This window comes from Brassica oleracea, chromosome C7 (assembly GCF_000695525.1).
Source record: "Brassica oleracea var. oleracea cultivar TO1000 chromosome C7, BOL, whole genome shotgun sequence".
NCBI lineage: Eukaryota > Viridiplantae > Streptophyta > Magnoliopsida > Brassicales > Brassicaceae > Brassica > Brassica oleracea.
This window is the reverse complement of record NC_027754.1, coordinates 44762576-44789994: the sequence shown is the minus strand read 5'-3', so window position 1 is coordinate 44789994 and position 27419 is coordinate 44762576. Positions and strand designations below refer to the sequence as shown.

At 34.6% G+C, this 27419-nt stretch overlaps 7 protein-coding genes across 12 annotated transcripts in view; 2 read left to right on the top strand and 5 right to left on the bottom strand.

Moving 5' to 3' along the window:
* Positions 1-1404: 1404 nt before the first annotated feature.
* Positions 1405-3193, bottom strand: LOC106305248. Its single transcript, XM_013741627.1, has 5 exons — positions 2775-3193; positions 2359-2442; positions 1869-1942; positions 1669-1744; positions 1405-1527 (listed from the first exon to the last, which is right to left on the bottom strand). The coding sequence occupies exons 1-5, from the start codon at positions 3003-3005 to the stop codon at positions 1435-1437; spliced, it is 558 nt and encodes a 185-aa protein (XP_013597081.1). The 5' UTR covers positions 3006-3193; the 3' UTR covers positions 1405-1434.
* Positions 3194-10205: 7012 nt separating this feature from the next.
* On the bottom strand, positions 10206-11723 carry LOC106304208 (methyltransferase-like protein 5). The gene is made up of 8 exons (XM_013740605.1): positions 11624-11723; positions 11456-11512; positions 11256-11353; positions 11097-11166; positions 10975-11023; positions 10768-10904; positions 10633-10692; positions 10206-10535 (listed from the first exon to the last, which is right to left on the bottom strand). Exons 1-8 carry the CDS (start codon positions 11681-11683, stop codon positions 10440-10442), a joined length of 627 nt encoding a protein of 208 aa, XP_013596059.1. The 5' UTR covers positions 11684-11723; the 3' UTR covers positions 10206-10439.
* Positions 11724-11852: 129 nt separating this feature from the next.
* On the top strand, positions 11853-13642 carry LOC106304503 (zinc finger HIT domain-containing protein 3-like). 6 transcript variants are annotated; one of them, XR_001262763.1, is made up of 9 exons: positions 11853-11992; positions 12101-12132; positions 12344-12385; positions 12540-12611; positions 12702-12800; positions 12888-12942; positions 13017-13105; positions 13186-13236; positions 13335-13642. XR_001262763.1 is itself a non-coding variant. In XM_013740911.1 (8 exons), the coding sequence occupies exons 1-8, from the start codon at positions 11910-11912 to the stop codon at positions 13362-13364; spliced, it is 489 nt and encodes a 162-aa protein (XP_013596365.1). In that variant the 5' UTR covers positions 11853-11909; the 3' UTR covers positions 13365-13642. The 6 variants fall into 6 exon arrangements, 1 of the variants encoding a protein (XP_013596365.1); XR_001262761.1 differs by having other exon boundaries at positions 12882-12942; XR_001262760.1 differs by having other exon boundaries at positions 12873-12942.
* A 2592-nt stretch (positions 13643-16234) lies between these two features.
* LOC106301462 (fe-S cluster assembly factor HCF101, chloroplastic) lies at positions 16235-19311 on the top strand. The gene is made up of 14 exons (XM_013737863.1): positions 16235-16492; positions 16582-16724; positions 16827-16877; positions 16976-17131; positions 17275-17418; positions 17498-17640; positions 17744-17813; positions 17896-17991; positions 18080-18169; positions 18250-18303; positions 18382-18505; positions 18584-18708; positions 18837-18959; positions 19086-19311. Exons 1-14 carry the CDS (start codon positions 16285-16287, stop codon positions 19158-19160), a joined length of 1602 nt encoding a protein of 533 aa, XP_013593317.1. The 5' UTR covers positions 16235-16284; the 3' UTR covers positions 19161-19311.
* Positions 19312-24070: 4759 nt separating this feature from the next.
* Positions 24071-24464, bottom strand: LOC106303418. The gene is given in 2 exon segments (XM_013739692.1): positions 24071-24190; positions 24192-24464. Coding segments are annotated over 2 exon segments (393 nt in total).
* Positions 24465-25223: 759 nt separating this feature from the next.
* On the bottom strand, positions 25224-26630 carry LOC106306924 (protein LOW PSII ACCUMULATION 1, chloroplastic). The gene is made up of 4 exons (XM_013743716.1): positions 26311-26630; positions 25655-26224; positions 25509-25559; positions 25224-25441 (listed from the first exon to the last, which is right to left on the bottom strand). The coding sequence occupies exons 1-4, from the start codon at positions 26553-26555 to the stop codon at positions 25303-25305; spliced, it is 1005 nt and encodes a 334-aa protein (XP_013599170.1). The 5' UTR covers positions 26556-26630; the 3' UTR covers positions 25224-25302.
* A 153-nt stretch (positions 26631-26783) lies between these two features.
* Positions 26784-27419, bottom strand: part of LOC106306925 (glutaredoxin-C5, chloroplastic-like) — a 1811-nt gene continuing 1175 nt past the window's right edge. Inside the window, exons 3-5 of the mRNA XM_013743718.1 lie at positions 27305-27379; positions 27128-27154; positions 26784-27008 (exon numbers count right to left, since the gene is read on the bottom strand). Coding sequence (XP_013599172.1) covers positions 26932-27008; positions 27128-27154; positions 27305-27379 — 179 coding nt within the window. The 3' untranslated portion in view covers positions 26784-26931. The remainder of the gene's footprint in view (positions 27009-27127; positions 27155-27304; positions 27380-27419) is intronic.

The following is a 27419-nucleotide window of genomic DNA, read 5'->3' as shown; positions in this document are numbered from 1 at the left end:
GAGAAATCATGGGTCAAAAAACAAAATAAATTACCGATATATAGTATAAAATTATTATGTTTAGAGATGCCATATTAAAAAATTATTTAATATATAATTTTAAACTTATATATTATTATATAAAAAATAAATATTTATTTATAAAAAAAATAAAAACCTGCGCGGATGCGCGGATCAAGCTCTAGTCTCTCTTATTATATATCGATACCATAATATTACAATACCACTATGAATCTATATATGATGGTTACCCCATGTAACAGTCTTTTTTTTTTTTTTTATCATTGTTTGCCTCCACATATGTGCGATCTAAAATAGCTAACGCGGCCAATAGAAGGATCACTAGCGGTTGCATGCGCTCAGAGACCGGTCACCAGTCCATATATAGCCCTTTTGAACAAACTTAGGACTAAGCAATGTTGATCGGTCGAAATGATCAGATTGACCTAAGTGGGCTGGGTCCATTGGGTTGGTAATCTAAATAATAAGTTTATAAATTTTCGGTCCGACTTTTGGAATGCAGTACTATTTCGTCAATGGTGGTGTGAACTGTGTAACATTGTAAACAAAGATCCTTCCTTCATTTAGGTTAATCATATTCATAAAGGTCAAAATATTTAAGACACATCGCTAACACATGCTTCAATGATATAAATAAAATCTAGTGATCAATCAAGAATAACTTTCGGTGGGTGTTCAATAGTATATGAATATTCTTATGTATTATATTCACAATAAACCTCGATCAATGGTAAATAGACAAATATTGTACGATTAAAAGCTTGATAATGAGTAAAAGAGCATACTGATCACGTTTTTTATTAGTCTTGTTCAAAAATCATAATTATATGTTCAAAACTTTAAGTTTCATTTTTTATTTCTTTTCAATGCCATACCAATCACCGTCAGTCCATATTACTGTATCACTTTTACTTTTAATTTTCCAAAATAAACTGAAGAACCCAACATCTTTTTTTCTTACGTCGCATCACTGTTTTTTTTTTGTGGTAAAAATGTTAAAATAAGAATCACTTATAACATTTTAACTGATCCGAAATTACTTGTGTCTAGATTTTGTTTACGTACAAGTATGCTCCGTCACAATGTGAAGAACCATCATCCTCGTTTCTTAAGTAATTTTACGTATAGGTTAATCCTATACCTCGTTCATGATCCGTCTATATTTGAAAATTCCAATCTACTGCATTTGCATGTCTTAACAATATACGGAGATGACTTTATGACTACTTTGATATATATGAAAATCATGTAGATTTACAAGCATACTTTGTCGAAAAGGTAAACATCTTGATGGTATCAAAATCTGATGCCCACAAATCAAACGATGACCTAAATTATATATTATTATTGTCTAATTTTTTTAGTGTAACAAATCCATGGGCTCTTTAAAAATAATATGAATTTATTCATTACTCAAAGTGACAATCTCAGCTCCAAATCTGGCTCAGTTGCGTCACTCGTCTGGAAGTTCTCAATATCCGATCCCAACGAGTTATTTCTCGGATCCTATATCAATGAGAAAAAATCATTCAAAGATTCATATATTATTAAGCCACAATTTTGAGACACTGAACACAGATATTATGTCAAAATTAAGTTCCACTAAATCTCTTGACACATGATATATGTATCTACATAAAAACTAACCTCATGTAAGAAGTGTCTGGTTGTGTTTGGTTCCACAAAATGTTGGCTCTCCAAGATACCGTAGTTCGGGTTCCAACTGTACATGTGTTGTAAAAATTATTAGCTTTCTTTACACATTACAGACATCTAGATGTATATACAAAGACCATACCATATAATTAAATATTATGTATGATGAAACTCTAACAATGTGTACGGACCTTGGTGCTATGTAAGGCTGAGCATCTATGTATCTTGTGGTTGTTCTCTCGTATTGATCATTACTTGCATTCATCTGTGAGATCACAAATAGAATAATGAAGAATGCTTAAATAAAAACCTATAATCATACTATTAAGTATAATTAATGGATCTTATTTGATTTTTAATTCACGTCTATAATTAGTCTAAAGATTAGAGTTCGATATGAAACTTGTTTAAGAATTCTTTTATGTTGATAGCTAAAAAAATCTGATAATCAATGTGAGTATAATTGGAGATTTTACATATTAAGTTTATATTAGAAATTAAAATGATTTCAAATGCAATTAAGAATCTAACTGAAATTTCATATAAATCTAAAAAAATATGCATTTAAGAACAATTATGTGATGTGTATCATAATTTTGTGAAAGCAAATAAATGATACTACTAGATACAATATATATTCACACACACATACACAACAATAAATGTGGCCTATATATTTACCATCATGTTTGGATGAATGCCATAATGAACCGACGACGATGAATATGGTATAGATGGATATTCACCTTGACTTCTCACATCATCCTACATTATACAACAAGATGAAACAAGCAAAATGATGAATCAGTATCTAAAACTATATAATTCAAAAAATCAATTTATACCTATGAAAACATAGATTTTGTTTTCGTGATGAATGATGATGTGTTAAGCTATAAATGCAAATATGCTTCCTTACTAATTAAACCTTAGCTGAAATCTCCAAAACATTCACACACACACACACAAAGGCAAATACTTCAAACATTTAGTAATCATGATCAAACCAGAGTTATTAATTCTGATAAAATTCTAAAAGGTTTTGACTATATCTACATGGATCTATACACATATGTATATGTACGGGAAATTTGTACCTGAGGACTGAAAGTTGAGGGATGATAAGAAGGGTAAGTACTGAAACTGTTGCAATTAAGTTCGCCGTGTAATCTAATCTTCTCCAACTGTGCCACACCCAGACCTCTCTGCGGCTGCTTAGGCTTGTCAGAACCATTCTTGTTCTTCCCTCTCTTTGCCGGAGAAGACGATGTCGGTGATGAAGACGAAGATCCACCCATTTTTGGTCTCCCAAAGAAACTACTACCCATTTCTTGATGTATTACACCGGAACAAATAATAATACCAAGACGTAGGAAGAGAAAGTCTTCTTAGAGAGAGAAAACGCAACAATACTTGTGTGTGTATGTATGTGGGGTTGGTTGGTATGCTTTGAGCTGAGGAATCGGAGAGATCTCCAATGGTGATCTCTTCTTTATAAGATGTTTATTTTATCTTTTTAGAAAGAAAAAATCTTTTTTTTATGTTTTGGTTTTAAGATCAGTAACTACTGCATCGCTGGATCAGATTGTGTCCAGATTTCATTAGATACGTCCCACACACACATAAACATACATACATTACATAGATTTTATGCCCTTATTTTGATTTCGCAATTAATTCTGACAAGAATATCATTTTATAAATTACAATGATTGTGTAATATTTTAATCATGATTTATCATATATTTTTTTGCTATTTTCCTCGGTTGTGGATGACTTCCAACACAAATGACTACAAAACATTTAAATATATAGATCGGAGCTTGCTAGTTATTATAATATTATCCTCGTATTGACCCACTAATTACATAGATGAATATCTAACGGTTTATTACAGTATTTTCATGTAGGGTGTATCATGTATGGTCTATGTAGGAAATTAGCAGTAAAGTACAAGGTTATAACTATTTCTAGTATATATGTAAATTTACAGTATGGTTTTATGACAACACACATAAAATACGCTTACATAGATCATAATGTTATCGACATTCATGTCAGATGAAGATAATGATAACATAAAATTAATTGAATTCTTTTATCAAATAGTTAATTTTTAATTAATATTAAAATGCTAAAAAAATTAAAATAATACTTTTTTTGAAAAATGGTATTTTTATTATGTCCTCTTGATAAATTGATATCACTATTTAATAATAAAAGTAGAATCACAATTTCAAAATTTTCTCGAGTTATATTAGAGATACTAATCTAATTAAAATCAACAATGTACCAAAAAATTATCAGTAAAATAGCTTGAGGCTTGGGCTTTTGTGTAGTATTTTTGTTTTGTTTTTGTTTTCCTTCTGCCGCTTTATGGGCTGTGATTCACAACTTTCTCAAAGTATACTTGTTTTATTATATTAACACTTTGTTATTATATTTATAATAATAAATCATGTATCTGTCAATAACTTTGCTGGTTGTCAAAAAAAAGAAAGAAGATTTTGTTTGGAGATCAATGAGATAAAAATAGCTTTGTGATTCTTGTTTTACCTTTATGGGATGTAATATATCTAAAGGCTTCTGTAAGGGACATACAACAAAAAAGGTGGAAAAGGAAAACAATCGAACTATATAATATAACGTAAAACGACTTGAATGTAATATAATACATATCAAAGTCATATTCATATTACAGATTCAAATGTACTTTTCTATTAAAAAAAAAAGCTTCTTGTAAAAGACACGTGTGTACATTCACAAATTTTATTTCTTCGCAAATTTACATTTTATAGTTTTTTCTAACTCCATGTATCGATTCGCAACTAATGTAAATTAAATAATACAGTAAACTGAATAATGTAAATCTGATCTAATGATCACTATCTTATAAGTTGATCAGAAAAAATTATCACTATCTTATATTCTTATATCGATTTTTTATTTAGTGTACGCCAAGCCTAATAATTTATTAAAAATGTTAAGAAGTACTTTAACCAAATTTAAATAAATCAATGCTACTATATCATATACTCACACGTATCTAAATCAAGAAAAAGTCCCGGTTATATACACTACATCTATACACCCGTGCTGTCTTTCCCATATAAGGGAGTTAAAAGGTCATTATGCAAATAAATTTATGCTCTTAAAACGTGTTTTAATTCTGTTATGATTATCCAACTAAAAGTCAGAGACATAGTCGATGCCGTCCTTGCTTTGAGAATGGTCTCACCAAAATTAAATGATTTTTCCATTCGATTTATATCTAGAAAATAGTAGAAAATATTTAATTTTCATAATTTATTAATAGTATTACACTATGGATACTTCATAAAAAAATTTAATTGTTTAACCTTTTATAACCTTTAAAATTTTATTCAGTTCTGGTTCTGGCTCCTTAGCCTCCTTTATAAGCGAGGCCGAGTTTTTGGCCTATGGATACTTCATAAAATAAAACGAGCATCGGTTAGTATTAGCTAAAATTAGCCTAATTTAGTATTAGCCTAATTTAGTATTAGCCCAACATAATACTAATTACTATAGATTTATATATTAGCTAAATTATCCTAGTTTATTATTATTGTAGGTATGTCGTGAATCATGTGATACCCCCAAACATCTCTCCTAGCCTTGACAACTCCATAAATAAATAATTAAGTAGCAAAGGGTCACATTTTAAAAAGACAAGGAACGAACAGGTGTGTGCCACTTGGTAGGTCAGATGCTGACGAGTTAATATTCTTTCTTAGTAATGACGCCACTTTCAATTTCATTATAATAAGCAGGATTATCAGTAAACTTGATTTTGAGTGATCAATGTTTAATATACTTATAGGTTTTGAGTGGTAATCATATTTTGCCTAAAAACGAATTATTGAGATAAACGTCCTCGGCTTCGGTCTAGGGTGGACAGAGCTCACGAGATAGTCTCCATATACTAGTTGCACGTTTCGGATAGTCCAAGGCGTGTCGATCATATTCATTGATCAAATTTGCTACAAGGCTAGCAAAGCAAGAATTCAAACGAATGTTTTTTTTTTGAATGAATGTAAAGTTTATGCTAACCATGAACTGTCATATGGCTTGCCACAAATATATTCCATGACTGTTGGTTAGTTTAGTGTGTGTTCTCAGAGATTTTGAGATCTCTTATTGATGAGAACGTAACATTTATTAATCGATCTCGTCCGTGAATTTCCATGTGGGTCTCTCCTATCGTCTGCAGTAGGCCTTATCTTCGCCTTATAATCGGTTCCTTATTCCAAGAAACTCGCAAGAACTATCAGATAGATCAACGATAATGAGAATTTGTGTCTTTCACATGAATTTAAAAGAAATCATATTTTCAAAAATAAATTATAGAGAATTTAGCTTCACGTTTTTTCGGGAGTAGATGTCAAAAACATAATGTACAAAAGATACAAATATCAAATCATACGCATATTTAAACTTGGACGGTAAAACAATAACAAAACTTATAAAAATCACTAATATATCCTGATAACATATTACCATAAACCATAGCATAGTGGAGAGAATGTATACACCATGACTAGTTTAAAAACTATGAAATAATATCTACCGTAGATTTTGTCCACATGCATTCTCCTGCTGGCTGCTACACTATATTACACTGTCTATATATCCTTTTCTTTCTGTTTTTTTTAATATTGGCATATTATTTTAAAAATATTTTTTTTATAAAATATGAATCCGATCGGAATCAAATCTTATTGATCCTCTTCATTACTTTGACAACTAATCAAACATAAAGTTTCATTCTACAGAACAGTCCTTAATTTACATTTTATCTTAATTATATTATTTTCATTTTGGTTAAGATGTTTTGATACGTAAAATTTGATGTAATCAAGTTAAGTTTTTTTATTTATATATGATAAAACTGAGGCTATAATTGGATTAAATTAAAGGCAATTTTTGTTGTTGTTGGTAGTCTTTTTTTCTTTAAGATGAAAGTGGACAATTAAACAAGGTAATCAGAGACTCAAACTTAACAAGTACTAACATGCAAAGCAAGCAAACGTCAAACAACTAAAACGAATCAAACAAAAGAGAAGTAACAAACAATTAAGAACTAAGCTAAAGTTTGAATAGTAGAATTAATCATAAATTAGCATGAATAATGATTAAATTAAGATGAAGAGTATATTTTAAACATAATTATAGAGCATGCAGATTACTATTATATCTTCATCTTAATTATGTTTCACCCGAATAGTCTTTCTTTTCTTGGATAATACCACTAAACGATTCTTCATTTCTCATAAACTATTGACTTAATGTGACCTTCATTTGCAAAGTATTATATAGTGGATTGGAAAGCGGCGTTTTTGTAATCATTTTCATCTCAGCTGTTTTTGAAGTAAAGTTGTGCAACAAGATGTCACTGCCAATTTTGAAGTAAGAAAATAATCTTACAACAAAAACTATTTTCAAACTGTTAATAACCCCAACCCATTCCTCACCCCCAAGCTTCTATGTTTTCATGATTCCCGCAACTGTCATTGATTTAAAAACATTATTTTCTCTTGTAGTATGTACTTGAGCAGGGGACATATCACATATGGATCATGGACGCATGGCCTTAAAAATAATTCTTTTGACACAAATAATTATCCACTGCTTAGATGTTTTCATTATATACTCAACCAATAATTAGTTAAAGATATCTAATAAGGTATATCCAATAAAATTGGCTTCAGCTATGGAGATCAAATTAATTCATTAAACAAGGAGATCCCTGATCACATAAACACACATGCACAACGTACCAAAACCAACTGGCTGTTCAAATTTCAACAACTACATCAATTATATAAAAATAAAATATCCGAAGATTTCCATACATGCAATGCATTTTCTTTTGTGGGATTTTTTTTTTGTCTAACCTTGTTTTAGCTATGCTTTTGCAGAATGTAATGCGGATGTGCATGTTTTGATATTCAACTACGTTCGAGTTAGGAGTTTGTTTATCTCCACCAAGTGTTGATGAATTATAAAGTTTACATACATTATTAAATAATGCTACAATGAAATTCGTTTAGTGGAATTTAACATTACTTAAACAGTTTGAATAATAATGAGAACGATTATTTTTCTTGCAAATCTACAAAGTTAAATGTAATTCGTATAATAATACAGTAGCTTGTATATGGTTTTAATTGCACCGAACACGACGAATTGAAGAATCCAATCTCATACCATGCATGTAAATATTTCGAGAAGTTCAAAATTAGTTGAATTACAATCCAATCTTTTCTTGCGAAACTAAATCTCATTTTTCTGGTCATCGTACACGGATATAGACTACTGTTTTTTTGTCCCATTTGAATATTTGGAAGAAAGTCTATCCGTGGGTTACACCTTCCACCCGGAATCAGATATGTGTTTTTAATAGATCCGAGTTTAATCTTTATTTTTTTAAAAAAATTAATTGAATTTTTGCTTTAGATCAGCCATCATATATATATTATAAGCGTCAAGTGTTCACATTTAAAGGTCTTATAGTTAAGTTTTTATAATACAAATCGTACTTATTTAACTTGTGGAAGTAAAAAGGTTTCAATTTTAAACTACTACCATATACTAGTGTATAAGCTTAGGAAACAATAAAGAAAACAAAAAGCGAGGTGTTTGACAAAAGAAGAGCATCTCGCCACATGCAAGGGCTTCAGGATTCAGGAAGCTGATGTCGCAGTTTCCAAGGTCATCATCTCTATCTAGTTGCCTACAAAGCTCACTTCTGATTATACATATTTAATGGTATGGTATGATTTAGCTATAGTTTAGTAATTACACTGATTTCATTTAAACTCGAACTACTTCTAAAATTTTAAATGATCACAAAGTTGACCAGACATTTGTAAGCAAGCTATATTCTACGTCAAGATTGATTATTGGTGCACACCGGTATATAAATCTTGTTTTTCATAGGAATCTTAGATTGTATCTTTTATATAGAACGCAACCTTATACAACAATATCCACAAAATTATTGGTTAAGTCGAGTTATATAGTTCAAACTTCAAAATATTCATGTTTATTTGACGGATTTAATATATTCGTATTACTAGTTCAAGTAAAATACATAGTTTACTTAGAAACAGTATATACAAATCTATCAATCAAAAATATATTGAAGTCGTAATCTCTACAATCTCCTAATAACTATGCCTATAAAAAAGTTCGAAAAATGCAAATTGAGTTTGGTCATCCTTCTCTCTTCCAAAGTATAACACAAAATAAAATGTGTACCTAAAACGACATCCCTAGCTAGTTGTCTTGCGTGATCTATCATTGGATATGGGCTTATCGACATGTTGGTTTAATTTTAAGGTTATGCCTAAATGATTGGGATCGTTTATATAAATAAGTCTACGAATTATAATGTATTGTTTTATGATATATTCCCTTTAAATTCATTATTCATTCGCATCTATTTGTTGATGCCTTGATGGTTTTATTGCGCTGTCGAATTGAAAAAAGTAAGTTTCTTCCGTCCAATAACTCAATTATATATACATGTGGGAGCTTCGTTTTATACATCAAGTTGTTAGATTATACAGATGTGCGTAATGAACCATTTTGAACAACATCAAGGACGATCCATTTGCAATAAAATTTGCATCCAGACCGAAAAAGGTAGCGAACCATGCGTATTAAAATCATTCATGACAAGTAGCTTCGTTTTGTACTAACATTCAGTAAACATCAGTCTTCACATGCATAAGAAAAATGATACATATACGTATTTATCATAGACTGGTCGATGTTGTTGATTGATTCAAACAAAATGTACATTGACTAATGCTATATCCATCTACCAGTTATATTGTTCGTCCCACGTGGGTGAAGGTATATTTAAATCATGAGACTCGTTGATGCCTGAATCTTTTATAAGCTTTTAAGCGAATAAATCAAGGAGTATCTCATATCTGTTCTATGAAGCTTCCTCCACCATTAGCCATTCGCCATTAACCATACAAATATTATTAATTAATCACGAATTTATAAACTGATTAGTCTAATACCTTTCCAACTTTCTCTTCTCTCCTTTCTGAATGATTATTACTTATTATAAGTTTTAAACAATCTTTTAAATAGTACAGATTTGATACATTGGCTGATTTTGTATTAATTAATTAACTTGGCATCCATGCTCTTCCCTGCCACTAATCAAAATTATAGTAGTTATTAGTTTTTATTAATTAATGTATCTACTAAATAATGCAGAGTTTATGTGTATAGTCTTTGATTTTTTTATTCAGAATTTTTTTGACTTTCTGGAATATGTTCTATCAAAAGGGACACTTCTGTTTTTAATTTAGTTTGAGTTATTCAATTATTATAATTAGTTTGTTCAAATCGAAAAAGATTGTTACTGAATCTGTGGCTTGTAGAACATAAGTATATAAAATGCAGTTTGCCATGCAGCTGTTAATTAACTTCCGTATATTAACTATATTTAGTCCATGCTTAAATTGATTTTTGACATAGACATGTTCTTAAAAATACAATTATATTTCGAATAACCAAAGCCATTGATGTTGATATACTAACATGGTATGGATCATCTGGGATCACTAAACTTAACTGCTTAGGATTATAACAAGCTGAGCTGCTACAATAGCTTTAAGAAGTTCTCTTTGTTTTGTGAGTTCATTTCATAAAATCCTTCCACATATAATCAGTTTTAACTCAAAAGCTAAACATTACATAATCATGGCGCCCGCGGTCTAGTTCTGTCTAGGCTCAAAACGCCAGAGATCAACCGCAATATCAACTTCTTTCCGCTTGTGGAACTTGTAGAGTTTCGGCAAGTCATAACGTAGCTGCAAGGGGAACAACATGAATACTAAGTTAGAATCTCCAAACACATTCAACATCAGAGTTTCATATAATGTTATTCAAATCTTTTGTAGCCCCAACCTCACATATAACTTCAGCACTTTTCGCATTAAAATCACGCAACGCGGCCCTTTTAATGTGCTGTGATAATGAAAAGATAAGTCACAAAACAAAACCTTATACTCAAGAGTGTAAATAGCTAAGGAAGATGCTCACTTCTCTAGTAGATGTCTTATGCAAGGAGTAAACAGCTTGAGAGGCAACCTTCATAGCCGCAGAGAGAAACTCCATATCAGCTCCTTTCTTCCGTGTACCAAAAGGAGGATTCATCACAACAGTATCCACAACCTGACCTACAACAACTCAAGGATTAAGCAAAAATAGATTCATTCCATCTTCTCAAAACAAAAGGAGGCTTTATACCTTTCAACTCTAACTTTGTAACATCACACTGAACAAAATCAATCTCCACCTGTTGAAACCAACCACATTACAGCAAAGAGTATTGCTAAAAAAAACCAAAGAGAAGAATGTACACTACCAACCTCAAGCTCCTCTGCATTAAGTGTTGCTGTTTCAAGAGATTGTGGGTCGATATCGAATCCAATCACACAACTGTTTTTGAAGCAAGAAAGGAGAATGAATATAATTAGTATTGATGAGATTCAAGATTGGAGTAAAAGATGTAGACTTTTAGAACTCACGATGCATCTAGAAGAGAAGCAGCAGCACTAAGAGTACCACAGCCACAACCAAAGTCCGCAACTACTTTGTCAGTTATGTCCCCATATGAGTTCTCTGCCTAAGACAAGAAGCATACTGATTCAACAACAACACACTACTAAATCCAATTAAACAGCTAAAGGAAGAAGCTTTTTGAGGTAAAGAGAGAGAGAGACTTTACAGTGAAGAGCATGCGGGAAGCAATGTGAGGACCAGTTGGGTACTGCTCCAACTCCACCTGCGACACACAAAAACAACAGCAGCAAAGAGTTTGGTTCGATGTGGAATCAGCAACAAATAGAAAAAAGATTCAATTTTTAATTAGAAAGAAGTGATCTTTTGGGCGTACTTTGGGATTAGAGAACTGTTGAAGATCACCCAACAAGCCTTCTAATTGCTTCAGCTTCATCTTCTTCTCCGGCGCTTCTCAACGACTGCATTCACTAAGCAATAAAAATAAAATAAATAAAGGAAAACAAAAAGAGAATCATTATGGGCCGATAATCTAGGCCCATTAGGCCTTTCTCACTCTGTTTCTTTCTTTCTCTCGCTCTCTCAAGAGGTAACAAACAAACTCATGAGGTTTCTCTCTTCCGTGAATCGCGTTGCTCGGTGAGAAAGAGATACAGAGAGAGATGAGTCCTCGAGCTGCTCAAACATGCGGAATCTGCGAGATAGTCGTGTCCAAGTACAAGTGTCCTTGTTGTCTTGTTCCTTAGTAAGTCTTCTCCTTTCTTCGTCTTCTTCTTCTTCCTTATAAGCTGCGTCTTTGTTTGTTTCACCAAGTCATGTTGATAGTACTTTCGTTATTGTGTCAATGCTGCAGCTGCTCCGTGGGTTGTTTCAAGAAGCACAAAGGCAAGTTCTTTTCTTTAAGTTAGCTTCATTGATTGATGTTTAGTTTCTAACTGTGACTTAAAGTCTTGGACTTTATAATTGGTGATTGTAACCCAATAGAAGAAATCTCTTTGTGTAATGTGTATGTGTTTTAGCTGAGGAATCTTGATTCACTTTGGGGGGGGTTATGTTGAAGTGTGTTCTAACTATGTAATCTGACCAAATGATGCAGAGATTCCATGTGTTAAACCTTCTTCAACCGACGAAAAGCCTGGTTAGTGCATTTTAGTCATTTTGATTGTTTCTTGATTCAGATTCAGTAGCCTTTCTTGGTTTATTTGGTTTTTGCATATCTGTGATGGGCTTATTAGATTAATAACATAGTAGTAGTGTCAGTCATGGTTTGAGTCATGATCTGGTACTTGTAGCGACGTCTCCAGCAAAGGAAGTCTCAGTGGATGTGGTAGAAAAGACAGAAGCCAAGGCTAGTGGTAGTAGCGGTATGGCTTTTCAAACCTCTAAAGTAGCCAAGAATATGCTACCATCAGACATTGAAGTTTGGTTTGAGTGAGGTTACCTCGGTTTTGTAGCTGCGTGTGCAACAAAGGAAGCTCAGGTGGCTGTGGCAAGACCAATAAATGTAGAGGAAGCAAAGCATGCTGTAAAGAAGACACATCTCGAGGCTACTGGTACGCCTCTTCAAACTTTTAAACTCTCATTTAGCTACATTGGATGAGTTTTAAAACCTCAAAAGTAGCCAGTGATGCTAGCTTCAGGTGGAAAGACAGATAACTTTACATGGGGTGGACAAGACACAGCTCGAGGCTATTGGTAATCTTCTTCCAACTGACTCTCGTATAGAATAACTGGCGACTTTTTTTTTAATATTGGACACTTGCTTGCAGCTTCTTCTAGTGAAATCCGAGAAGCTTTAGAAGATGAAGCCCTACAGAAACTCATCGCCAGTATCGATAGCTCTTCCAACCCTCTCAAGGTAAAAGCTCATCTACTACACACTACATGTATCCTCTTCTTTTTGGCTGTTATTGACAAAACTGTTTGTGGATGTATCAGGAACTTGATGAAGCCATGGGAGAAGAAGCTTTCCGCATGCTCAAAGAGAAGGTACACATTTTTTGAAAGCCTGCTTTCGAAGAACTTAACAACCATCTATGACCAGCTAAAGAGCCTATGTTAAGCTTCTGACCTTGTTATTTTTGCAGATTCTATCAAACCTTTCCAAGAAGAAATGACAGAGAGCAATGAGAGCGTAGTCATTAGTCAACATCCAAACAGAAGTTCCGGAACTATTCTTGATTCATTGTTTTGCGTTACGAAGTTTCAGTCGCAGGAGTGAAATGTTCATATGACTTGTATATATAATAACCCCACAGAGGATTACAGAATACAGAAACTAAATCTTACATGTTTGTGGATTTGCTTGGAGAAATGATCCTTTTGTTTTACTCCACAAATGGAGATGTATCTTCTAGTCTTGAAAATACACAATGATACCCTAAACCTAGCGTGTGACCCAAGAAGCGTATACATATATAAAACGTTTTGAAATGAGAAGCTGGCTAATTTCGCCGAGAGATAACACCACTTATTCATTAATTTCCTTAATAAAACGTTTTGAAAATCTAGTTTAATAATATGATTTCCTTATCGTGTTTTTAAAAACGTCGACCACGAACTAGTTACTTAGCCGAGTTGGATAATAACTGGTTTAACCATGAATCGGTCCCGTAACGAAATTGGATCTCAAAGAGTTGGATAATAACTGGTTTAACCATGAATTGGTCACGTAACCGAATTGGATCTCAGAGTTATTAAAATGATAAAATTACTAAAACTATCAAAAATCTATAAATTATCCACATAAACACTAGTTTATGTTTATAATGTTTTATGTTTTAAATTCATTTATATTTTAATTATGTATCATATTTACTGACGTTACTTTTAAATTTATACACTAAAAATATATTAAACTAAATTATTGAACCATGTTTGACCCGATCGAACCATATTGAACTGCGATCCAAAAACTATCCGGTTCATCTTTCGTAATCAATCAACATTTTCGCAGTTCTAAATATTTATGTAATGAAATTCTCAGACCAAAATAAGTACCGAACATAATTTTATGGTTTAAAAGATAAACTTATTTTTTAAACGTTGTAGCTTGAAAGTTAACGAAACAACACGTATGGATACGATTATAAGCAAAAAAAGAATATAAAGGCTCTATATGTGTTTAATACATCTTGTGCTAACACAAACTATACAGTCTACACCTTATAAGGTGGTGTTATATTTTGGCGGCATCAAAAGTATCCAAATTTTGTAATTATATGTATCCATTAATCAAACCACATAATGTATATAGTTAAGCATAATTAAACAAGTACTGATTGATATCAGGGTTTTGCTTGTTTCAACACAGAGACACACACATTCTTTGCAATGGGATCGTAGAAGAATCCAACTTCATCTCCAACATCAAGCTCCTGCATCCTCCAATACTTCTTCCCAAGATAATATTTGTCAGATTTATGATAATACCCTAAAATTACCTTGTGCTGGCACCCCATATCATAATCGTCGATCTTGATGTATATAGGTTCTCTTTTAACTTTATTAATCTTCTCATTCAAGTTTTTTAAAATATAGTTCTCAACATCACTGTTATTATCAAAATAAATCCAACCTTCACATTTCTCCGTTAAGACCGTCCTTATCTTCCACAAAGATGTTTTGTTTGCTTCGCATGTATCTTTCAAAGCAGAGGAACACCTTGAGGACTTTTCCATTTCTCTTTTCTTTTTGTTTTTGTGTTTATAATTCTCAGATTATTTTGATTTTCTTATAGGTGTAACATACAGACATTCATATAGTGGGTTTTAGAGTAGGTGTGCGAAAGCTTTAATTATTAAATTAATTAAGGATCAAGATTACAGATTTGATGTTATCCAGCATGGATTTTTGAAATAAGTGCACATTAAATAAATATTTGTTTGAGATTTTCATGCAAATTTTTAAAAAATGTTTAGAGATCTTTTCATATATTAAAAAGGAAATTATTTAAATGATTTTGGATTATGTATCGTTCATAGATAAAATCTTAAGAAGATTATTTTAATTTGATTGGTCGATCAGTTTAATCCTTCTATATGTTAGACAAGAAGATATTTAAGTGATTTTGCCTTACGTATCGTTCATAGGTAAAATTTTAAGAAAGTTGTTATAATTTAATTGGTCGATAATTATAATTTTATTAGTTAAAACGTAAGTTTAGGAAAAATTAACATCAGTTGCCAAATAATCTTTAAATGATGTTACAAATAATTGTCAAAATCATAGAAAGATGATCATATTTGATCAATTATTTTTATTTATAAACTATATAAAATAATCAATAAAAACAATTATAAAAACCAATATAATGAATTTATATTACTCCATTTGTTCCAAAAAATAGACTTTTTAGTATTTTCACACAAATTAAGAAAACACATTAAACTACCATAATAAATGTATCATTTTCTGTAATTTTCAATTTTCAATAACTTTTAACCAATAGTAATTCAATAAAGTTAATTAATTTTCTTGAAATTTACAATTTTTTCATAGAAAACACAAAAAATATATCTTTCTGAAACAAACTTTTTTCTAAAAAGTCTTTCATTAAAGAACGGAGGAGTATCATGTAAAGCACTATATTTGTATATAAAGGTATTATAATCCTTATATATTAATCGAAAAGTTATTTAAGTGATTTTTTCTTACATATCGTTCATTAGTGAAGTTTTAAAAGAAAATTTATTGATTGATCGATGATTTTTCATTTTATTTTTTTTAGTTAGTTTAAAATAAAAAATAAATATTTGCCCAATTAATATAATTTCCAAATAATCTTAAATGATATTACAAGCATTATATTTGTATATAAGATATTATAATAATTATTAATGTAGGAATAAGCAGATTTACTGAAATTGTAAATCAGAATGGGCCTGTAGGTTTTCTGGCCCTGAAGATAAAAGAGGGTCCGCTTATAACGAAGATGCTAATGTCATCACAGCCAAACACGTGTCATCACACTTCATAAGGCTTCTTCCCTTATCCTACGCGCCACTCACTCTGCTTCCTTCCACAACGAGGACGACGATGAGTAGTCAAACGGTGCATCGTCTTCACTCTTATTTACGTTCGGCAGGCGCATGTCTAGTCTCGTCTCCCAGACCTCCACCACGACGACTCGTATGTATTGCCACCGTAAGTGATCGTAACCAATCCAACGTTCTGCTGTGGAAAGGACGCGTATCTCACAACAAGCTCTCTGTTGCTGCTAAAGCTTCTTCTTCAGCTCCTCAAGGTAAAAATATTTGCCAATAATGAGCTAAATAAATCGCAAGTTGAATAAATTTCATTTATCTAAATGTATCATCTTAATATTATATGCAGCTGAGACTGAGAGATTTTCTGAAACATCATTACAAAAAGAAGTGCTAAAGGCATTGTCTCAGATCATTGATCCTGATTTTGGGACAGATATAGTTTCATGTGGTTTTGTTAAGGATTTGGTAATTGACGAAGCTCTTGGAGAGGTAATTTATTATTAATACTACTGTATCAGTCAGGTTGCTGTTTGTTTTAAATCCTTTGTTGGAACTTTGAAACATGTTTTTTTTTTTTTTCTTGGGCCATAGGTTTCTTTCCGTTTGGAGCTAACAACACCGGCATGTCCAGTCAAAGATATGGTAAATAATGATTACAATTCTCCCTTTGAATGTCAAACAAATCATTTCATGAAGCTCTATCTGATGAATTATTTTTGTTACATAATAATGCAATATAGTTTGAGAAGCAAGCAAATGAGGTAGTTGCAGTGCTTCCATGGGTGAAAAAGGTGAACGTGACAATGTCTGCACAACCAGCTAAGCCTATATTTGCAGGCCAGCTTCCACCTGGTTTATCTAGAATTTCAAGCATTGTTGCTGTTTCTAGTTGCAAGGTACAACAACCAAAACTTTCATTCCTTTAGCTCTTTTAATGTTTCTCTTTCTACTCTTGTGTATATGTGGAAGGGGAACGTTTCTTTACTTGCATCTCCATTTTAGTTAATGACAGACTTGTGATAGCTGAACGTGTTTTCAGGGAGGTGTTGGAAAATCTACAGTTGCTGTAAATCTTGCTTATACGTTAGCTGGTATGGGTGCAAGAGTTGGCATCTTTGATGCTGATGTCTATGGTCCTAGTTTACCTACTATGGTCAATCCAGAGAGCCGTATTCTTGAAATGGTATTATATATTTTCTAAACTCTTCATCTTGTGGTGTACCAATCCAATAACACGAGTGTTATTTATATAATCAAAACAGGATCCAGAGAAGAAGACTATCATCCCAACAGAATACTTGGGGGTGAAGCTAGTCTCATTTGGATTTGCAGGGCAAGGTCGTGCCATTATGAGAGGTCCAATGGTGTCTGGTGTCATTAATCAGCTCCTTACTACAACTGAATGGTTTTGTTTTATTTATTTTACATGACTTTTGATATATCTTTTTCAATCAAGAACCAACAACTCATAATCTTTTTTTTTTTACCTGGTGGTGTTGATGCTGCAGGGGAGAGCTGGATTATCTTGTTATCGACATGCCTCCTGGTACCGGTGACATTCAACTAACCCTCTGCCAGGTTCGGTTCTGATGATGGACAAGTTTTCTTTTTTTGAGTTCCCTTATTCAATCAATTCATGATGCATTATATTACAACTCAGGTTGCGCCGTTAACAGCAGCGGTGATTGTGACCACACCTCAAAAACTGGCTTTTATAGATGTTGCCAAAGGTGTACGAATGTTCTCAAAGCTAAAGGTTTCTTCTTATTGGCCTTACATGGACTTTGCAACAACAACAAGTATCTCAGATTTTATTTTTCTGTTTTGGTTGTTGTGCGGAGTAGGTTCCTTGTGTTGCTGTTGTGGAGAATATGTGTCATTTTGACGCTGACGGGAAACGTTATTACCCTTTTGGGAAAGGTTCAGGTTCTCAGGTTAGCTTTGGCTTATTCCCCACTCTCTCGTAGTTTCTTTCCTTCACATAAAATGATAACTAAGTCTCTAGCTACTGCAGGTTGTCCAGCAATTCGGAATACCTCACCTCTTTGACCTCCCCATTAGGCCAACGGTACTTACACAAATTTATAGAATTTTGTAAAACAACAACACAACTCTTCTAAATAGTTTTTTTTTTGTGATTGTTTAGTTATCTGCTTCGGGAGATAGTGGAGTTCCTGAAGTTGTTGCAGATCCTTTAAGTGAAGTTGCAAGAACGTTCCAAGATCTTGGTGTTTGTGTTGTGCAACAATGCGCCAAGATACGCCAACAAGGTTGAAAGAAATACACTATTCACTGAGAAACCTCATATACTATTATAAGGTTTTAATGCATTGTATGTTTTGTAACAGTTTCCACAGCTGTGACATACGACAAATATCTTAAGGCAATCAGAGTGAAGGTGCCAAACTCAGATGAAGAGTTCTTACTTCACCCTGCAACCGTCAGAAGAAATGATCGATCAGCACAAAGTGTGGTATGGAAAGACATTTAACCCCCGAGAATCAAAATCCACTTTGTCCTAATTTTTTATTTTTTTGCTATTATTTACTTGAAATTATCTTCATATTATTTGTATCTTTTGTTCTTATCATTGTTAAACAGGACGAATGGACTGGTGAACAAAAGATTCAGTTCGGAGATGTGGCAGAAGATATCGAGCCTGAGGAAATACGACCAATGGGAAACTATGCTGTCTCGATAACCTGGCCGGACGGGTTTAGCCAGGTATTAAAACTGATATATAAACTTTGAAATCATAATCCAAAATTTGGATGTAAAAATAGATTACCAATAAATGTTTATAGATTATGAGTCTTGGGTTGGTTAAATGTGATTTTTATGTTTATGCAGATTGCTCCATATGACCAGCTGGAAACAATTGAACGGTTAGTAGATGTTCCTCCATTGTCTCCAGTTGAAGTCTGATTCTTAAAACGATAGTGTTTTCTTCTGAGAGATAAAAATTTGTATCTATCTATCTATACTATTAAAACATGAGATCTTTTTTTTGAGGTCTCTTTAGTATTTATTGAAGTGCCATTGCCTTTTAAATTTAATTGAAACTTATTTGAAATTACCAAGAGAATATCCCCTAAGTCAAAGAGTAAATGACAAGAGCAATGATCGTAGTCATATGTAAACAGAAGTTCCATAACTATTCTTGATTCATTGTTTCCGTTACAAAGTTTCAGTCGCAGGAAAGAAATATTCTCAGCCTAACCTTTTGTCTTGTATATATAAACCCCGCAGAGATTAAACTACAGAAACTAAATTTTACATGTTTGTGGATTTGCTTGGAGAAATGATCCTTTTGTTTTACTCCACACATCAACCTGCAACAACAAGATGGAGATGTATCTTCTAGTCTTGTACATTAACTTATCTCGTAAGCTAAAATGCCTGTGACCATTCCTTACTACCACTTTGCCTGGCTGAAACTCACCCATGTGGGACATGAACCCTTGCATATTATATCTGATGTATATATCGTTGGCATCATACAGCCGCCTCCCATGGACATCATCTGCTTACAACATTGATTCAGGGATTAATTAAAATCCTCTGTCAATATCCTGCAGATTTTTCTTCATAGTGCTGTGAACTCATCACTTAAGCTTTCATCTAAGCTCTTTCCATTTTTCATAATGAAATCTCCATTAGTTTTTTTTTGTCAAGAATGTGAACTTCATTTCATAGAAATGTGCAGCTGATCATAGCTAATGCGTTCAACATGAAATCTCTAATAAGTGTATGTTACGTACGTACACCGATGATGTCATCCACATAGACTAGAATTACTATAATTCCTTGCTTGCTGGTGAGAGTGAAGAGTGTGTGATCCGCTTGAGACTTCACAAATCCCCTTCCATTCAATGTAGTGCTTAGCTTGTGGTACCAAGCTCTTGGTGATTGCTTCAAGCCATAGATTGCCTTTCTGAGTCTAAGAACATTCCCTGGTTTCACCATTTCTTCCATCCCCGGAGGTGGTTTCATATACACTTCATCTTCTAGTTCTCCTTGCAGGAAAGCATTCTTCACATCCATTTGCCAAAGGTCCCATTCTAGGTTCACTGCTAATGAGAGTAGAATCCGGATTGTATGAAGCTTGGCCACTGGTGCAAAGGTGTCTAGATTGTCCTCTCCATACACTTGTGTGTATCCTCTTGCCACCAGTCTGGTCTTCTTTCTTTCTGGCTTCCCATTTGCAAGATACTTAATGGTATGTATGAGTCTGCTGGTCACGGCTTTCTTCCCTTTTGGAAGTTCTGTCTCATACCAGGTGTTGTTCTTCTCCATGGCCCTCATTTCATCATCCACCGATTTCCTCCATTCATCATCTTCGATAGCTTCTGCATATGTTCTTGGTATCCATTCCAGGTCCAATGAACTCATAAAGACTTGATGTTCTTCTGGATAGTGAGCTAGGGAGCATAATCCACTTTCTGGATGTGCCACAACTTGAGCATTGTAGTAAACAAAATCATTTTTAACCCAATCTGAGGCTGGTCTTCTGATCCTTGTACTTCTCCTTAGGACTTGTGTCTGCTCAGGTTCATTACTGCTGCTTGGTTTTCCTTCTTGAGCTTCAGTGTCTGGTTGTCCCATCTCATCTTGATCATGAGATAATACTGGGTTTTCTTCAGGTTGAGCTTGCGCCGGTTGATCTTCATTCCCCCCTTCATGGTCAGGATGAGAGTCTTCAGTGTTATGAACCATGGTCTCTTTATAAGGAGTAGTGTCCCGGCCTTTCTCTGGTTCCTTTTCTAGGTTAATGCCGAGTCTTTCCATAAGAATCTTCAGGTTGTTAGCTCTGTCCGAGGCAGAATGAGATAGATCTTTGAGTTCCTCCCAACTCTTCTCATCATAATAGGCCTTGGATTCCATGAACTTAACATCTCTGGATACTAGGACTCTCCTTGTCTCTGGTACATAGCATTTGTACCCCTTTTGGTGCGTAGAGTATCCAATGAACATTGCCTTTGTGCTCTTTGCCTCCAGTTTGTTTCTTAGTTCTCCTGGAATCAAAACAAAGCACACACACCCAAACACACGCAAATGATCAATTGATGGTCTAGATTTGTTTAGTACCTCATATGGGGTGGCATCAAAGAGGACTCTTGTAGGTGTGCGGTTGATTAGGTAGGTGGCTGTGACTACTGCATCCCCCCAAAACCGCTTGGGTACATTTGTATGGAACATCATACTCCTTGCCACTTCCATCAAGTGTCTATTCTTTCTTTCAGCCACACCATTTTGTTGGGGTGTGTAAGGACAGCTGGTTTGTTGAATGATTCCATGTGAGGCTAGATGTTGTTTGAAGGCTGTGCTAGTATATTCACCACCATTATCTGATCTAAGAATTTTAATCTTAACATTGAAATGGTTAGTAATATAGTTCTGAAAATTTTTAAATGCTTCTAGCACCCTATCCTTAGATTGCAACAAAGTGATCCATGTGTATTTAGATTTTTCATCAATGAATGTCACAAAATATTTATGTTGTTCTCTAGATACACATGGAGCAGTCCACACATCAGAGTGAATCAAATCAAAGCAGTTTTCATATTGGGTTTTTGATTTAGGAAACACAGTTCTGCAATGTTTTCCTAATATACACGCTCCACACTCATTTTTAAAGGAGATACTAGGCAACAGGATGTTCAAGGCACGAGAATGGGGATGTCCTAGTCTAGCATGCCAGATTTCATCTTTAGGGAATTCAGAAACAGAATGAAACACACACGATAATTGAGATACAGGTCTTGTGTCCTCAAGTAAGTACAAGTCTCCCTTGGTAACACCTTTGCCAAGCAACTTACTAGAATCAATATCCTGAAAGTATACACTGTTAGGCGTGAAAGTAACTTGACAATTGAGATCATTAGTTACTTTTTTAACAGACAGTAGGTTTGAGGCAAATGTAGGCATATAGAAAGCTTTAGATTCTTTATCAAACAATCTAAGTTCACCTACACCTTTTATTGGAATTTTATCTCCATTTGCTATCATCACATTTCCTAAAGCCGGTTCTATGTTCTTAATCAGTTCTAAATCACTTATCATGTGATGAGAAGCACCAGAGTCTATAACTAAGGGCTTAGCCGATTTAAAATTATTCATAGAACCATTTGCATTGTGAGAAGCATTAAGGGAGATACCAAGAGTTTTAGATATACCAGATTCCTTGAGAGCCTTGATGAGAGCGGTTAAGTCAGACTTCTTGATGGTCTCATCTAGATTGGCTCTTGGCGTGGCATAGCCTGATGTGGAGGCAGTAGCTCTTCCCACACCTAGGTTGCTTATACCCATGGTGATTGGTGTTGTTGGCTCAGCACCATCAGTTGAGAAGTTGGCTCTTGCATCTTGGTATTGAGGGCGGTTGTCCCTAAATTTGTTGGGCTTGAGGTGCGGATGTAGTATCCAGCATTTGTCCTTCATGTGGCCCTTCTTCTTGCAGTGATCGCAGGTCAAGTTTTTCTTTTCATCTAGCTTGTAAGCTGCCTTGTTTGACACGGCTCGTTCAGCTTGATGTGCCATGTTTAAGTCTCCCTTGCCTCCAAATAAGCCCACAGAGCCTTCTTCCTTCTGAATTTGAGCGCATACTTCATCCAGGTCAGGTAACTTGTCAGCTCTCAGGATGTGCTTGATTAAGCTCCCATAAGATGGATTAAGCGTGAGCAGTAGTCCAAACACTCTGTCCTCTTCACGCCTGGTTAAGAGAGTGGTGGGGTCGGTAGTATGTGGTCTGAGTAGTTCCATCTCTGCCCAAAGAGACCGGAACTTGCCAAAGTGAGGCTGGAACTCCATATCTCCTTGGTTGAGGGTATTGATAGCTCTTTTTACTTCAAAGACCCTTGTAAGGTTGGAGGTATTTCCATACACTTTGTAGAGTGTATCCCACAGCTGCTTGGTAGTTTCACAGTAGGAGTAAGACTCCATGATGGCGGGTTCTAGGGAGCTAAGGAGCACTGTGAGAACCATGAGATCTTCCTGAGCCCATTTGTCTTCATCAGTAGCTACCACAATCTCCTGTCCATCTTCTCCTTGGGTGGTTTGTTTTGGAGCTGCTTCTGCTGAGACATGACTCCACAAACCCTTTCCTCCAAGGGCAATCTTCACCATCCTGGCCCACAAGAGGTAGTTAATCCCCTTCAGGGTCACAGGTATGCTGATGCGGTTGTTGTTATTGTTGTTGTTGTTCTCCATCTTGGGGATTTACTTGGTCAGAGGTAGAGTTTAAGAACTAGAAACAGGGTTTTGATTTTGCGGAATTTAGAAAGATTTCAAGATTGTTGCTGCTCTGATACCATGATAATTTGTGGGATTATGAGAGCTTCTAAGTGTTTTAACCGTGATGAAGCACACGAACAAAGTAAAAAGGAGTGAAGTAACCGTAAGTATTTGAGAGAGAAGAGAAATTTGAGAATTTAAGAGAATGAGAGGATTTGTGAGATTGAGAGAATGAAAGAAATGTTTGTATTGAATTGTGTGTTTAATTGTGTAACATACATGGTGTATTTAAAGGAAACAAAAGCAATAAGCACTCAATGGTGGAAGAATAAATAACTAGTAGTGGACTAGCCACTCCTCCCCATTTGGTAAGTGATATGGCCACTTCTTCCACTTCCTCCACTACTTCCCTTTGTTTAATTCTTTATGTCAACACTTATAACCTTATAGGGTGGTGTTATATTAATGAAATAGTAGTTGGCATCAAAATATCCAACCATTTAAATGTAATTATATAACAACATTATGTATCCATTAATCAAACCACAGTATGAATAGTGATATGTTATATAATTAAGGCCAATTAAACAAGTTATGATTGATCATCAGGGTTTTGCTTGTTTCAAGACAGAGAAACACACGCTCTTTGCAAGGGGATCGTAGAAGAATCCAACTTCATCTCCAACACCAAGCTCCTTTAACCTCTATATTTCCCCAAGATAATAGTATTTCAGTTTCATTATAATACCCGAAAATTACCTCCTGCTGGTACCCCGTATCGTAATCATCGATCTTTATCTTTGTAGGGTCTTTCTTAACTACGTTAATCATCGACTTGCTCAAATGTGAAAAAAGATATTTCTCAACATCGCTGTTATTATCAAAGTCCAACCAACCTTCACTTTTCTCTGTTAAGATCTTCCTTATCTTCCACAAAGATGTTTTGTTTGCTAGGCATGTAACTTTTAAAGTAGACGAAGACGATATTGACTTTTCCATTTTTTTTTGTTTTTGTTTTTGTTTTGTGTTTTTAGTTTTCAGATTATTTTGATTTTCTTATAGGTATGCACCACACATTTATATTATATGTACTAGATTTTGATTTGGTGTGCCAACTCATTCATTTCAGATTTAATTCTAAACTCATGCATTTAATATTTATATGTAAATAAAAAAAATTATTTGAAACTTTTTACACAAATTAAAATATAACTAGCATATGATCTGCGCCCATGTGCGCATAAGTTTTTTTTTTTACTTTTTATAAATCAAGATGAAGATTTTTCATATTTTTTATTATTTCTACATGGATTGGTTACTCATACCAGTGTTTGTTGTTGGAAATTCACGAAGCTAAATGATATGGTGTAAAACCTCATCTATCATTTGATAAAATTTAACCAAGGGATTTTTTACTTTTTGTACTCTTAAATGAAAATTACAAATCAACCTTGGTTAAGCACACTGGATCTGCATTTGACCACATTCCAGCAACCATTGATACTCTGATAGATCATAGAACTCACTCCCCGAAAAAGAAGAAACAATCAGTGATAAAGGCTAAAACTCCGTATGTGGCACCTTTGATCACACTTTCAACTAGTTATCAAGTTTATCTAAGCTTGTGTCTCTATCTCTTTATTGCCTTGTATTGAATGTTTTCATTAGGATCGCACATGAGTCTTTGATGTTGTCTTTATCTTTGTAACTGGCTAAATTATGAATGAAATATGTTGTGTTACAAAAAAAAAAAAAGGCTAAAACTTAAAAATCTTTCCATAACTTTTACATTCCCCCTTAAAAAAAAATACAATAAGGTCCCTAATCTTGAAAATATTTACACTCTACCGTCCATACCGTCAAGAAGACCGGTCCAGATTCCCTTAACCGGAGGAAGCTGTGCAACAAAGGCTTGCCATGGAGGATAACCCACTCCACTTCCTCTTACCCGCCCGTCCAAACGTAGTGACAAATACCTAAAACACTCGCACTCTCAGCTCAAGAACCATGTTTCACAAATCAAATATAAAGAAACTGACTTACACTGGAGAGTCTGAAGACACACCAGCAAGCTTCTTCTGCTCATCTATCCACCTGTTCAAATAAAAAAGAACAAAAACACGGACCAATCCAATTATCGCCAATTTGTTTTAAGTTAAGGTTATTTATATCAGAAAGACTCTTTTAACCTTTCCCATTCCGAAACAAAAACCGGAGCCACACGCCACAATCTCCTCCTACTCAGACTCACTTCTTCATCCTCACCATCAAACTCCAGAACAGGCGTACTCCCATCAGTAGCATAAGCCACAACAACCACACCTCTCTCAACAAGCCCCTGAGTAAACTCTCTACTCCTCTTAAACGCTTCTTCTATATAACCCCCAGGACCAGCGCATATCACAAGCCTAGCAATCCCTCTCAGATCACCCACAGATATAACTTTATTATTCTCCTCGACCCTCATTTTAAGCTTGGCGAGATTCTCTTCCCTAGAGAGCCTAGCCATTTGAGCGTTCTTGGTCTTGTTTTCGCGGAAGTAGAGGAAGGCAAAGAGAGAAGCTGCACCAACGTCGATGCCTAGACCCTTTACTATCTCAAGCACTTCACCTGATCTCGCGGGGTTCGCTAAGGCTCCTATAAGCCTGGAGGTGGCTATTAGTCCTCCTAAGGAAGCGCTGGCTATGAAGGCGAGGTAGAAGAACATGCGGACTGATCTGAATGGAGACAGAACCTCACTACGGATTCTTGCATCAGCACTGTAAAAGCATAAACAGAGAGAACACAACTGCGTCATTTCAACCTTTCATCTGTAGATCTTTCAAGAACTAAGGAAACAGAATACCTTATTTCGGAAGAGGGAGAAGGAGAAGGCTCGTCTGCTGCGAAACAGACGGTGTTGAGAGACAGAGGTTGATGCTTTCTACCCCTTATCGTTAGAGTCCAAGTTCGAGGAGAGAGAACGTGTGTTTCTATGTGATTATGACGGGACAACCTGCGAGGAGAGTATGGATCTTTTGTCTGAATAAGAGCTCGTTTGATCAAGTGACAGTGGTAGATGTAAGCTTGGGACGAGACCAGAGTAGCCATTGGTCTCTGTGGAACCTCTGCAGCTTCTTCCTCTGTTCATTAAGATGACTTCTCCTTTTCATTTTGGATCAGCCTCTTAGGGTCTGTGATCATAAACTTGCCACGCTTCCAATATTTAACATCTCTTTTTTTGAAAATATTAGTTTAATTTTTTTCAGGTAAACAATATGAAAATATTAGTTTAATTTTGACGGCTTGCTTAATGTTATACTACATGATTAGTGTATATATGTTATTAAATGATAATGTATTATTTGAATGAGGTTCATCAATGCGTTGACAAAAGAAAATGAGGTGCAAATGTTTACAAAAGAGAGAAAACTCTTCAAAGCTCCATATGCAAAATCTCCATCCAGACCAGTTTCCATCATCTCCTTTAAGTTTGATTGGTGTTGCCGTTGGCTTCAGCTAACATCAGTTCAAGATCTCCTTTCCTGTTCAGCTTCACTGTATCTGTAGAGTACGACAAGAAGAAGATAGATAATGCAGTGAATTGAGGTTGAAGTAGATCCTTAGAATGTGTAGAAATGATGTATGAAGAAACCAAAAGACGAATGAGAGATAGAAAGTACCTGTGCAGCCACCAATGTGCTTGCCTCCTGGTTCATTAGGACAAAAAAGGTTAGACACTATTATAGTGTTATGTGTTGTCCACAGTCTTTTGAAGAATGACATGAAAAAGGTTGTATATGCTCCCTAGTTTTCAAGCAAGATATGTGATTGAAGCAAACGGATTAAAAAAAACTTACCAACGAAAACATTAGGAACAGTGTGTTGCCCAGTGAGTCTTTCCAGTACCTTCTGCAGTTGTGGCCCTTGTGGACCTGAAAAATTAGCCAGAGATTCAAAGGGGGGGGGGGGGGG